This window comes from Ochotona curzoniae, unplaced genomic scaffold (assembly GCF_017591425.1).
Source record: "Ochotona curzoniae isolate NIBS_2020 unplaced genomic scaffold, NIBS_Ocur_1.0 scaffold_4506, whole genome shotgun sequence".
Lineage (NCBI taxonomy): Eukaryota > Metazoa > Chordata > Mammalia > Lagomorpha > Ochotonidae > Ochotona > Ochotona curzoniae.
Window position 1 is genome coordinate 56,912,816 of NW_024467119.1, and position 13,527 is coordinate 56,926,342.

At 42.9% G+C, this 13,527-nt stretch overlaps 2 protein-coding genes across 2 annotated transcripts in view; one reads left to right on the plus strand and one right to left on the minus strand.

The window, feature by feature from the left end:
• Window positions 1-9,018, minus strand: part of ANKRD50 (ankyrin repeat domain 50) — a 44,246-nt gene extending 35,228 nt beyond the window's left edge. Inside the window, exon 1 of the mRNA XM_040966766.1 lies at window positions 7,092-9,018. Coding sequence (XP_040822700.1) covers window positions 7,092-7,603 — 512 coding nt within the window. The 5' untranslated portion in view covers window positions 7,604-9,018. The remainder of the gene's footprint in view (window positions 1-7,091) is intronic.
• Window positions 8,080-9,851, plus strand: LOC121147511 (large proline-rich protein BAG6-like). Its single transcript, XM_040967386.1, has 3 exons — window positions 8,080-8,102; window positions 8,321-8,349; window positions 9,013-9,851. The coding sequence occupies exons 1-3, from the start codon at window positions 8,080-8,082 to the stop codon at window positions 9,849-9,851; spliced, it is 891 nt and encodes a 296-aa protein (XP_040823320.1).
• The last annotated feature ends 3,676 nt before the right edge of the window (window positions 9,852-13,527 follow it).

The following is a 13,527-nucleotide window of genomic DNA, read 5'->3' on the forward strand; positions in this document are numbered from 1 at the left end:
TTTGCATGTGACTGTATATTTATTTTTCTATTCTAGGCTTAAGTAAAACTCTAGGTTGGGTCCTGATTACACAGATTCACTTCCACTGACCCTTTACCTAGACCGTGTCTTTCTCAGGGTAAGGGCAGAGCCCAAGACAATAAATTCAACTTTTAGCATCTGATATGCATTATGCTGGCTAACATCTCACTGGCTAAAACAGAAAGTATGTCTGGGCCAAAACTCAGAAGGTGAAACAGTAGACTGCTCTAGCAAAAGGACCTGCCTTGTGTCCTGTGAACTAGCAGATGGAAGACCAGTCTCTCCCACTTTGACTTTCTCCCTTCCAAGTAGATTTAAAAAAAAAAAAATAGGCATATAAAAATCTGCAAAAGTTCTGCCACTGGGATCAGGCTTTGCCCAAGTGATTAAGATATCTGAGACTGAAACAACACCTAGGTTTCAATTCCCAACTTTGGTTCACAACTCCAGCTTTTTGTGAATGTCATTCCTGGGAGGCAGCAGGCAACTGCCCAAGTACTTGAGTCACCCATATTAAGATGGGAACTGCAGGTACATTGCCTGGCCCCAGCCCAGTCCCAGCTGCTGTGGGCATCTAGGTAAAGAGCCAGAAGATGAGAGTTATTTTTTTGTCCACCTTTCCCTCTCTACCTCTAAAACAGAGAAATTAATGCTAAAAATTACAATATGTAATAAATGCAAGGCTCACACCCTTAATCTACACTTATTCATATTCCTTATTAGCTTTAATCTGTTTATATACTTAGAAAAGTATTTCATGAAAAAATGAATGAATTTCATGTTTCTGATGAGTTTATGGAATCATGACCTATAACAGATCAGACAGAATCAAATGATCAAGAGGTTTTGAAGCTAGACACAGAAATTTAAATTTGCTATTTAGGTTATTGAAGACACAGAGGAATAACCTTAGAAGGCACTGTTTTGCTACTTTAATTGGGCAACCAAATAAAATAAATTAAAGTAGACCAACTGAAAATAGACAAAACAAGTTTCTAAATTAGGATAAAGGATTCATAGAACATTCTGAGAAAAAAGATTAGAGTGGTGTAACAGAAAACAGTCCAAAAAAGGGGTGGAGGAGGCAGAATCTAGTTCAACAAACCCAAAACTGTGCTTTTCTAACCACACCCCAGGTGATGCCAACATCACTGAGAACAAAGAACCTGACATGAATAATGATTATGGAGCAACTTAAGATCAAGAGTCAGTTTTCTAGCACAGCATTTGGCATGGTACTTAAGACACCATTTAGGACTCCATCTCATACTGGAGTGCCAGGGATTGGAAGCTTCAAATTCTAGCCTCCTGTTAATGCACACAATGGGAAATCAACAGATGGCTCAAATACATTAGTCTTTGCCTCCCACGTGAGAGCTCAGGATTGATTTTTTTGTCTTCAGTCTGCTACAACCTCAACTATTGCAGGTATTAGGCAAGAGAATCAGCAGGTGGAATTATTTCTCACTGTTGTCTCTATGTCTTTCAAATATATTTATTTTAGAAGTCAGGTTTTTTGCGATTCCAGATAATGATCAAGTTTTATGTTAGATGCCTTCCTGGTCATCCTGTATCCTTCCTTCCTTATTATTTAGTGAAGCTGTTCCTTTACATTTACCTTTGTGGATATTTGTTTAATACATGTCCCTTCCCCCTTTTTAACTGAGTGGGCTGGCTAACCAATTTAACTCTGATATTTATCTCATATATGGCACATAATTGGCACTGAGTATTTATTTTGCAAGCGAATGGATTTACTATTATTACATAGAAGTAACCAGAAGAGAAGCTAATTTGACCGTAAGGTCAGCGAAGGACATTCACGTGAAGATAACATGTTGCTCAGAATGCAAAGAATGCTGGTGCAGATGTGAGAGCTATCATGCTAGATATGTGAACTGCTAGTCACACACAAAAGCAGCATAAACAGAACAGAAGCATCTATAGGTAAGCTATGCAGATCAGATAGGTACAGATAACACAGGAGGAGGGCCATCCAGGAATGAGCCAACAGGGGATTTGAAAAGGAAGAAATACAAACAAGAAAATGAGGTTCTAAAATGGATCGTCTAAGGCTAAGGGCAGACTGAGCAACAAATTCAAAATTGATTATTCCTAAGGATCTTTCTGGAAGTGCAGGTAAAAACCAGATTGAAGGCAGTAAAGAGGATAGGGACAAGGCTACAAATTCAAGGATAAGTAAGATTTGAGGAATGATTTAATAAATGTAGTGTTTATTTTTGCCCAGAACTAAGAATTATGTTTATATTTGAAAATGCTTACGGGAGCCAGGCAGACAAAAATAAATGTAGTGGTCCTGGTCTAGAATAATAGAGTAATGGGACTGAATCATATTAGATCATGTAGGCCTCAAAGACAGTACCTAACTCAGCTCCACAGGCTACTGCTCCAAAGCAATCGAGCATTGTCAGGTCAAAAGGTCCAGGTATTTTTTCCAAACAATAAAAATACATGGCTATGCACGTGGAATATCCTGAATTAGGTAAAAAACATACTCAACTGCCAATGCATCACTTTGGTCAAAGAAAGAATCCGAGTTATCAATAAAGAAATAAAAAGGTTTCCTAATAGAATTAAGAGAGTGGCCGGCTTTATAAACAGTATAAACCTGCGAACAGAAACAACAGATGATGTCATTGTGGCCTGAGTGACTGGAAAGGGAGAACTGGCTCCCAAGGTGATAAAGCACTGCAGGAACCAAAGGCAGCAATACTTTGACATGAAATACTGAAGAAAGGATTATAACAAGGGAAAGTGAGAGGCTATACATGAATGAATTCCATCTTAAAAAAAAAAAAAAGATACAGTTTAAAGTTGGAAATGGCAGGAAATTTAGTGAAAAGTGATGATTAGGACTAAAACATAAATGTGGAATTTTGTTGATGAAAATTATAATTGGGGCTGTCATTGTGTAGCAGTGGGTTAATCTGCCACCTGTGATGCTGGCGTCCCACATGGGTGCCAGTTTGTGTCCTGGCTACTCCACTTCTGTTCCAGCTCCCTGCTAATGTACGCGGGAAAGTAATGAAAACAGCCCAAGTACCTGGGTCCCTGCAACCATGTAAGAGACCTGGACAAAGTTCCTGATTCCTGGCTTTGGTTTGGCCCAGACCTGGCTGCTGTAGTCATTTGGGGAATGAACCAATAAATGGGAAAAAATCATTCTCTCTCTTTCCCTTTCTTTGTATCTCCCTCTCTCTGTGTAATACTTTCCAAATGAATAAATGTTTTCTTAAAGAAAATTACATTTGTCCATTTAACTTAAAACTTGAGTAGTAAAAATACTTCGAAAAGACTATTTTAATCTGACAATATCCAAGAATAGATAATGACAATTATTCTGAGTAGTATTAGCCTTCCCATATGTAGTTATGAAAGCTAGTTACAGAAGTGGAATGCTTTGTCATGAAAATTCAACACAATGAGGGTAAGGCAGAGGCATGCATGCAAACCCCCTTCGGTCCTCAGCCCTTTTGTTGAGTGTGCCAACAATCCTTGCAGCCAGTGGAGACAGGAGAGATATCTGGCCACTTAAAGTTTATCTGGACTAACGCCATAGTCACCTGTGTTACAGAGCAGACAGTAGGCTAATAAATTAATAATCACCATACCAGTCTGCTCTGTGTTAAAACTGACCTAAATAATACACCAGTTCAATTTCCTTTCTTACTAAGTCCTCCAGAGCTTCATTTTATAACTTAATTTCAATTGGGTTCATACATATTCTAAACACACAAGTAACATTATTCACTTAATCAAAAGATAATCACTTTGCAACTGTTTATAAATGGGTATACAAAACATTATGGTAAGTGTAAAAAAATTCACTATCATGAATAATGGCACATGCCTAGTTGGGAAAACAACAAAAAGAGTGTAAATATCTACTTATATAGCTACTTATATAGCTAAAATCCTAAAGAAAAATAAGGAAACATTAACATATTGGAAGGATATAAAAATATAAAAATATTCAGACTTCGTGACATAAAAAAGTTGTGACAGCATTTGATCACCTATCACCTAGTTTTTTTGTTTGTTAATTACTCATCACTATTTTACTCCATTTATTCTTAATTTATGCACTAAAAAGAAGTTTAACTTTTGCTATCATTTCATGAACCAAATTGTTTTTACTCAACACAGAAATACTGATAACGCACATAGGAAGCACATACTTGGTTCTTCAGATCAACTAGAAATAAATGTTAAGGAATGGTACATGCCAGGAACAAAGACTCGCATTTCACACTGTCACATAAACGGAATTTGCCAAAAAGGACCCTGGGTTCAGGGTCCATGAGAGTAAGGTTCAGATGAAATAAAGTTGTATGAAATAAACATTTTTAGTTCTGTTTCTAAACCAGCTATAAAATCTAAGCAGCTATCCACATCTCCTTGTTTCTTAACTTGGAATCTCTTTTTTTTTTTTTTTTTTTGCAAGTAATATTTGGATATGGCTTTGGATATAGGGTTATTAGGAAACTAAAGCTCTAACATTAATTCTAAAACACACACACACTGAATACACTGGAGAAAGCACAATTAAAGAAATTAGCCTTTGGTTGTCAAAACATGTAAAAAATAGGGCCCAGCATGGTGGTCTAGTGGCTAAAATCCTCACCTTGAACACGCCAGGATCCCACATGGGCGCTGGTTCTAATCCCGGCAGCCCTGCTTCCCATCCAGCTCCCTGCCTGTGGCCTGGGAAGGCAGTTGAGGACAGCCCAAAGCCTTGGGACCCTGCACCTACATGGGAGACCTGAAGGAAGTTCCTGGCTCCTGGCTTTGGTTCGGCGCAGCACCAGCCATTGCGGTCACTTGGGGTGTGAATCATCAGATGGAAGATCTTCCTCTCTGTCTCTCCTCCTCTCTGTATTTCTGACTTTCCAGTAAAAATAAATAAAATCTTTTTTAAAAAGTCACAGAATCCAAATGTCTTACTAAATCACTTAAAATCAAAGAAAAGGAGGAAAACAGCTCTTCAACTAGTTACAGTTAGTTACTTCTGAAAAACAAGTAACTGGAAAATGCCTGAAGAATACATTACTGATTCCCTACATATGGATTCTAAATCAAACAATTTCAACAAACCTAGCATTTCAAATGCATGTCACAGACACTGAATAACAGATCTGCTCATTAACTTAAGACTAACATAACAGTTCTAATCATGATTTTGATGGCAAAAGATAAAGAGATTTGCCCTGATTTTTACTGGACTGCATTTGAGCATTAACAAATCTCCAGGAGGGCCCAGCACGATGGCCTAGTGGCTAAATCCTCATCTCGTATCCACCAGGATCCCATATATGGACACCAGTTCATGTCCCAGCTGCTCCACTTTCCTTCCTGCTCCCTACCTGTGGCCTGGAAAAGCAGTAGAGTTCGGGCCAAGGCCTTGGGACCCTGTACCTGTGTGAGAGACCTGGAAGAAGCTCCTGGCTCCTGGCTTCAGATAGGCTCAGCTCCAGCTATTGCGGCTACTTGGGGAGTGAACCAGCAGATGGAAGATCTTTGTCTCTCCTTTGCTTTGTAAATCTGACTTTCCAATAAAATAAACAAATCCTTTAAAAAAGAAAGAAAAAAGAAAGAAAGCCTGTAGGAACATCTCACCTGCCACACACAGCTCTCCCTAACCAACTTTAACAACTAACCCCATGTCAGGCTCCAATTCTACACCATCAATCAATATTATTCTTCCTGTCACATGGGTGATCTGAAATCTGTGCTCCAACCACATTGTGACACACCTCTTATGTCCCAACTTCACCAAATTTTTCTAAACTTTAGCTCTTCTCATCAATTCCTCCTGAGTATGTCACCAGTAACAAGTACACATGCGAATCTGTTTCAAGCCTCAGCCCTGGCACTTGCTCTCCTGTACTCCAGCGGCTTGGTTCATACTTGTGTGCAGTACTTGTCTCATTTACAAATCGGGGATAACAAATGTACCTACCTTACAGGACTACTGTAAGGACAAGGTCTCAAAAAGGCACACATTGTTTCCTCTAATGATTATGACATATTTCCAATACTTTCCCCAAATTTATACTTTCTCTATCATTACATTTGAGGACATCATTATAACACACATCTCTCTCTTTAGAGCAGTTCAAATCGTGTTCAAATCCCTCCCTAGAAATACAATTCTCGCAAACTTCTCAAAAACTGCTCCTCCTCCCACCTCAGAGAAATCTCCAGGGCACATCACACCAGAATCTTTTGGGGACAGTCTTTTGTCAGCCAAGCATTAGTTACTGTGGAGGAGAAACAGGTGTATAGCAAAACAATAACTCAAGAAGTGAGGCAACAGAAAGCACAAAATAATAACTTGTCTGCTATGTTTACCGTGGGTGCCAAAACCTATGTTTTCTTTAACATATTTTGAATCTGATAACACTTTGAGAAACTATTTGCTCACTTCTCACACCAATCCATTTATCACGGGAAAGTGCTTAACTGAACTTGGGAAAGGAGCGGCGTTTATATCACTCACTCAAAGTACTTAAATGGCTCCAAATTTTCACCAGTGCCTAAATTTCACAACATCACTCAACTTTTCAAACACTTAGTAGGAGAATAAATTCCAAATCACACTGGCATATTTTCTTCAGATTTTCAATGGCTAATCATGTCTTTTAACTAATTTTTAAAGAAAGCACACTACGATAAGCAAAAATGTGCTTGATTCTTAGAGTTTCTCTAAGTTCAGCTCCATAGAGTTAGTTATCCTCTCTGTAGAAGCAGCCTCGTTTCCAGGATATCTACCATATAAAACAAATCTTTACCATTTGCAGGTATTGGGAAACATATTGTTGTTAACAAAGAGAAATTAAAAAGTGAGCTTTCAATCATATGCACTGCTCAATATCACTTAAATTTTTCTTCTTTCAATCTCCAAAGTAAACATGTGTACTCTCAGAGCAACGATTAAGCCCAAATGTACAGTACCAGCAAAGGCATCCACAGTTAAAAGCAAAATGAAGCATCAGTTTAATTTTTGCTGAGAAACCTGAACACTAAGGCATTTTCCTCCTCACTGTTACCTTTTAAATGCTTCGGCTGGGTTCCTCTCACATTCCCCCGGCTGTAAGAGGCTCTGGACTGCCGGATCTCTCAGCTTGTCTTCATAGCCTTGGAGTAGTCCACTGCGGCAGATCTGGGCAACCAGACCTCTAACAAACCCTCCAACGCACAAGGTATCGGAGTCCTGAGCTTTGCAGAAATGGAAGGCCAGTGCCTGACGGTGTAAGCCTCTCTGCAAACCTGAAGGTGAACTTGGCCATAAGAGCTCAGTACACAGGGCAGTCTTGCCACTGCCAGGCCCTCCCACCAACAGCACCCCCCAGGAAGCTCCCTTCCCAGAGACAGCTCCAGCATTATTCCCAGGATTCACAGCAAGGGCTGGGGTGTTGACAGCGCTGTTGCAGCAGTTGGTTTTCTCCTGGAGGCAATGCTGAAGCTTGTGGAAAACCCACTCCCTACAGTAGAATTGCTTTCCTTGCAGTAAACTGGTTTGAGCCATTTTGCAGACTTTCTCTTCCCAAGGGTTAGTCATAATAATAGGTTTTTGCTTGTCTGTTTATCTTCAGTTGTTTGCTAGAGCCTGGATACACCAACGTAAGTCTTCATATCCATTAGGACATGACTTGCATATCAAGCTGACTTTGACGGAGTGACCAGTTTCAATAAAATTCACCAGTTACAGAGTCCATATGTCAACAGAATGTGCATGTCTTTGTTTGGCTTCTTATTCTTGACAAAGTGTTAAACTGGTGGGAAAAGAACGCTAGTTCCAAAGCTCAGCAAAAACGTTCCAACACTGCGACGGGTCACACAACTCCATAGTTAGTAGCTGGAGTCTATGTGACTGTGGATGTTTCAAGCAGACAGATGAGATAACACATCTGGAGAACTAAAGAGAAAGCCCAAAGCTTTCAATTTGTACAAAGCGCGTCTCCAGATTCCAGGTGTTAATTCTGTATCTGAAAATTAAAGGCAGAAAAGTTGTCTATTATTAAACGACATCAAAGAATGCCCACTTACACATCAGGAAGGTAGCTCTGTATTTCCATCTAAAGGAAGACGGTTCGGAACACTAGCTCTTGCCAGTCAAGGGCATCTGGGTGACTGCCAGGCAACTGTTTCAGATTATAGCTTCCTCTGTGGCAGAAACGATACTGTTAACACCTTCCTAATTCAAAGCATTCATAAAATGCATTTTTCAAGATAACAGACACTTCATAAACCTGTTCCCACATATCTTGTTTTTAAGATGCCTAGGTCAGCAAGAAGTGTCCACAAGTAACCAAACCAAAACAAACACAAAGCTCTTAGCCCTATACCTTAAAAGCTGATTTGCGAGAGAATCCAACAGTTAAAAAAAGTAATTTCCAAAATCCACATAGTTCACCTTGGGTACTTTCCAAATACTGGACAACTACTCCCCCTCACTGGACCAGTACATTTTCCTTCTAGTATTTTTCATTTTCCACAGCTTATGCTTCCCAAACAGCTACATTTTAATCAAACTACCCTAGATTTTTTAAGGTTCAGTGAAAGAAAAAAAGGGGGAGAAATAGATACTTTCTGCACATACAGTGCATCCTTAACTCTGGCCCCAAAGGCTCTTTCCACCGGGCTGGGGAGAAGAGAGCCAGCAAAGGAAACTCCATTAACTTGCACAGTCCAGTCAGTCAAGGGCTCCGTCTGCTCCACCAGTTACACTTCTTTGTTGATAGTCTGCTCATCCAGGGGGAAGATCGGGGTTGCGGCTCAGAGGAAACATTTTGTTTTCTCTAAATAATAATAGTAGTAGCAGTAGTAGTAGTAAACTAAGCAGACTGCTCGTTCAAGTACAATGTGAATCTCGACTTCCTGGAGCCCAGGCTGGAGGTTTATAACCAGGCTCTGGGGCAGAATGGAGCTAGCAAGAAGAGCAGCTGTGAGAATTCCTTTCCGAGGCAGGAAAAGGGGTGAAAGGAGGGCTCCGGCGCCAGCGGGTGGGTGGCTGCCCACAGTTCCGGCCTCCAGTTTCAGCTGATAGACAAAAGGAACTCCGGGATTCCCAGCGGGCAGGAACCCCCTCGGGTCCGAGCGGTCCCCAAGGAGCCACGGGGGGGTCCTCCGCCGAAAGGGACGGGAGCCAAGGTGCGATCTCCAGCCCGAGGTCTACCCTCGCCAGGGCTGGGAGCGCCCGGCACCCCGCCCCGCCCCGAGCCCGGGGTGTGTCTTCTGGAGGGGGAGGGGTGTCCGAGGTCCTTGCCGATCCCCGGCCGGGGGTCGTCTCCCGGGTGGGCGTCCAGCGGGGCGCCCCCCATCCCCGGGCCCGAGCGCGCGGGCGCGCGCAGTCCTCACCACCCGCACCCATCCGGCGGCCCACGGCGGTGCCAGGACAAGGGGCTGGCGAGGGTGAGTGGGTGGGTCTGCTTCTGGCCCCAGCCGCCAGCTTCCGACCTGAGGGAGCGGCCTCCGCCGCCGCCGCCGCCCCTGGGTTACCTCGGCTCCCTCGGCTCCGTCCCCTCCGCCGCCGCCGCCGCCGCTGGGGACTCTGCCTCAGCCAGTTGCTTTCGGCTGAGAAGCCAGCCGCTTCCAGCAGCAGCACTGCCGGGACGCCCACGGCAGCCGCCAGCTCCGGCCGGCCCGAGGCACGCTGCTCCCAGCTGCGGAGCCTGCACTTGGTCCCCGGCGTCTGCCAGCTCCAGCTGCCCCGGCAGCCACGGTCCCTGCTCCTCCCAGCCCCCACAGGCCAGCCGCCACCACAGCCGCCGCTGCCGCCGCCGCCGTCGCCGCCGTCAGGGCAGTGACTGTCTCTGGGAGCCCCGGCTGGAGCGGCTCCGCCCCGCCCAGGCTCCGCCCCGCCCCGCCCAGGCCCCGCCCCGAGCCAGGCCCCGCCCCCACGCCCGCCGTCCGGCCTTTCTTCGCCCGCCGGTTCCGCCCTCACGGCTCGTGCCCGGGGCCGCCGGTGTCCGGGCGTGTGCGGCCTCCTGGGCCCGGCTGCCTGCCCGGCGGCGAGGGGGGACGCTCGCTCGCTCTCTCAGGCCGTCCGGGGGAGGCGGAGAGCGGGGGCGAGCGCTGCGTTCTCACGTCCCGGAGTTCACGCGAGTCGCTGCCCCCACCCACCCCGTCCGCGCCGGGCCCTGTGCCTTCCTTTGTCTTCCAGGCCCGAGAGACTCCCCGGCGGCTGCGGCCGCTTTGGCTCCGAGCGGGGGCGGTGGGCGCGGGGAGAGTCTCCCCTGGCCTCTCCCTTCACTGCCTCGCCTCTGGAGGCCGCTCCGGGACCCTTCCTGCCTCTCAGTTCTCCCTCCAACCCAAGTAGGTCTCTCGGATGCCTTTTACTTCCTCAGGATGGGACCAAGGAAGGCAACTGGCAGGGATGCAGTACAAGTAGAACTAGGGCAGCTTTATTGTAAAGGACGGACGGACGCGGTCAGATGCAGATGGACAGCTGGCCTGACTGGGTCTCCGGCCCCTGCCCTTCCGCACCGATGCAGGAACGCAGACCCCATAAGGGGTGTTAGGAGGCAGGAGTTGGAGTGCAGTCAGATGAGCCACTCCAGAGGGCCCACTAGCAGCCCCTTTTGGACTAGAGACCAGTTGTCCGCACTCTTCCGCACCTGGCCTACTTTGAGTCCAAATTGCTGCTGGGAAAATAAATGCACTAGCAACAGATGCAGGTCGAATTGAGTTATCTTCACTGCTTTTGTTATTTATGCTAAAACCTAAGGGTTCTCCCATCATCTCCCATCTTTGTGACGTTGCACGAGTTTGTTTTGAAAAAATACTAAGCCAGATTCTCATCTGGCTTTAGGAATTGCAGAATAGAGCTGTCACACGCTGGTAAAAAATACAGATAACCGAATACATCATGTTTGTGCTTACTTTTTATAAATGGCCATCTAGGGTATTGAGCTTCATATTGAAACTTAAGACCTTGAATGTGGATTTTTTTTGTTTTTCAAAGTGAAGGCTAGAAATAAAAGAAGAGTATAACTTTTAAAGAGTTAGTTCAAAATGCATTTTTTTCAACAGCTACAATTTTAACTTATTTGCCACGTAGCTTGTTTGCCACACAGGCTTACAGTTTAACTAAGTTAGTTTTAAGAACCGTGGTTATAAAACTATGTATTTAGACATTTAAGTTTGGAAATATGTACACTAAATTTTCATTTCCGTTACTATTTGTTAATGTGATAATTAAAATAATTTCTGACTAAGAGAAGTTGCTGAAACTTGCGGTTCTAACTTTTGTTATAATTGTTATCATGCAATGCGCTTTTGAAAAGCGTCGACTATGTAAGTAGTAGTTGATCATCAAAATCAGTTATAGTTTTGCAGTTTTTGCTGTAATGCTCATTTTGCATCTGTTCTAGCTGCCTGCTTTCCTTGATAGAAAAACATGAACTAAATGGATATGCGCACCAGATTTTACAAAATGCCTTTTTATTGATTATCTAAACGCTAAAAATGTAATAAGTTGAGTAGCTGATCTTGGAACATAATTACAATACTTGGAGCAGTTTCTTGGCCATGTTTTTGCTCATACTGGCATTTTTCCAAAGAATACTGTATTTATTTTTCTATTTTTTTCCTGTTTTTAGTTTGTTCATAAAGCTTCCTGAGACCTTCACAGTTGCATGCATTTGCAATTACTGACCATATCAACTGCTGCCTTCTATGTGGACTGATCTATTTAAAGCTGGAAACAGGTAATGAGACAACCTGTTAAGCTAAATGCAAAGATTACAAACTAAAATATATTCTAAGTGCTAATATTTATATTTATAAATGTGTAATTTTTTTCAGCACAGTGTTTTCTTATGGGCCATCTTTTTTAACCTCACTCAACGAATATTGTTGCAAGATAAATCTCATCACATTTTCTTTATACTTATTTGGATACTTTCCATCACATTTATATAGTGCAGACTTTTGCATCTTCCCAATCTTAATGCACTTGGATATTACATATATATAATAATAATACATAGTAATTATTATGTTATATGTATATTGTAGCTGCATCAATCAGTTCCTTTCATAAGTCGAGATATTGCAAAGTACAGTTATACGTTTCAAAATCAGATATTTTACACTTGTATTCTCCTCAGTTCTCTGTTACAAATCAATTTGTTTCTTCCTCATTGCAGTCTTTGTTTTCATTGGTTACAATACTTGAAAACTGCAAAGCTCCTACATTTTGATTTTAGGTTTCCAATGATTTTAAGTGAAATGCTAAGAAAGCATGGAGGACTCGTTCTAGCCCTCCAGTGTAACTAGAGTAGACGGCTCAGGTGTGTTAACAGAGTCATGCTGTAAGAAGTTATCATTGGCCGACATTCAGGGAAAGGACTCCGCTCACTGGGCAGGTGCATTCAGTCTCATGCCGTATGTTCCCCTACAGGAAGGCTCAGGCTTCACTTCACATACTTCAACTTCATGCCATATTTAATTTCCCATACTAACCACTGTTTTTAGGAAGAATGACCTGGTGGGTTCATGCATGGGAAAGTCACTAGCTGCAGGCTGGGAACACTGGACAGGGACACCAAGTGGCTGCCAACTTCATGTAAGAATGCCTTGCTGGATTTGCCCTCTCAAGTACACTTTGAAGAGAATGAGTGTTTGAATCTTTCATTTTATAAGTATTTTTGTGAACTAAACTTTTTAAATATGAGATCAGTTGGCACTGAATTAGACATATATTCTATTGCTGATTCCTGTGTTACATGATTTGATCATATGTGGTAATAGTTTAGTTGCATACAATTGTGTTAAACTAGTGATTAATGGCATCCACCAAGGTGAACTTTTCTTGTTTATTATTTCCACTATGCATTATTTGATCAGATTTCAATGATACATCAGCTATCAGGCTTTCTCTATCAACAAGACAGGTCTGCAGATATCTGGGAAAAATTACTTATTATTCTCAGGCTTAGCTTCTAGAACTACACTTTTTCTTCCTTGCTTTCTTTTCTTCTTCTCTTCCTTCCTTCCTTCCCTCCTTCCTTCCTTCCTTTCTCTCTTCCTTTCTCTCTTTTTCTTTTCTCCCTCCCTCCCTTCCTCCTCCCTCCCTTTCTTCCTTCCGTTCCTACTTTGTTTTCCCAAGTCTCCGCTGCTTGCTCAGCCAGCATGCTTCAGCACTGGCAACCTCACAAAGTAGACTGTACTAATTTTGAAGAAGAATATTATACACGATACAGCATGAAAATAAACTAAACAAAAAGTCTGTGGGATTGACAAATCCTGTGAGACATTATCAAGAGGTCACAGAGGCTCCTTTGAATCCTACACCCCCCTATCTCACAAATGATGTCTTGGAGCTCATCTAGACCATGTGTGGCCAACATGCTGGCATAGTCTACTGTCAAATGGCAGAGAAAGAGGGCTATATAGGATTTATCACTTCTCGAGACGTTGCTTTGGGTTTTTGTTTGTTTATTTGTTTGTTTGTTTTTGTTTTAATTTGAAAGCACAGAG

Excerpts from the sequence above, each read along its gene's own strand:
- LOC121147511 (XM_040967386.1), top strand. The coding sequence starts at position 8,080 with ATGCCCACTTACACATCAGGAAG. Across the intron at positions 8,103-8,320 it reads CCCACTTACACATCAGGAAG|ATGCCTAGGTCAGCAAGAAG; the intron begins GTAGCTCTGTAT and ends CTTGTTTTTAAG. Across the intron at positions 8,350-9,012 it reads TCAGCAAGAAGTGTCCACAA|GAAAAGGGGTGAAAGGAGGG; the intron begins GTAACCAAACCA and ends TTTCCGAGGCAG.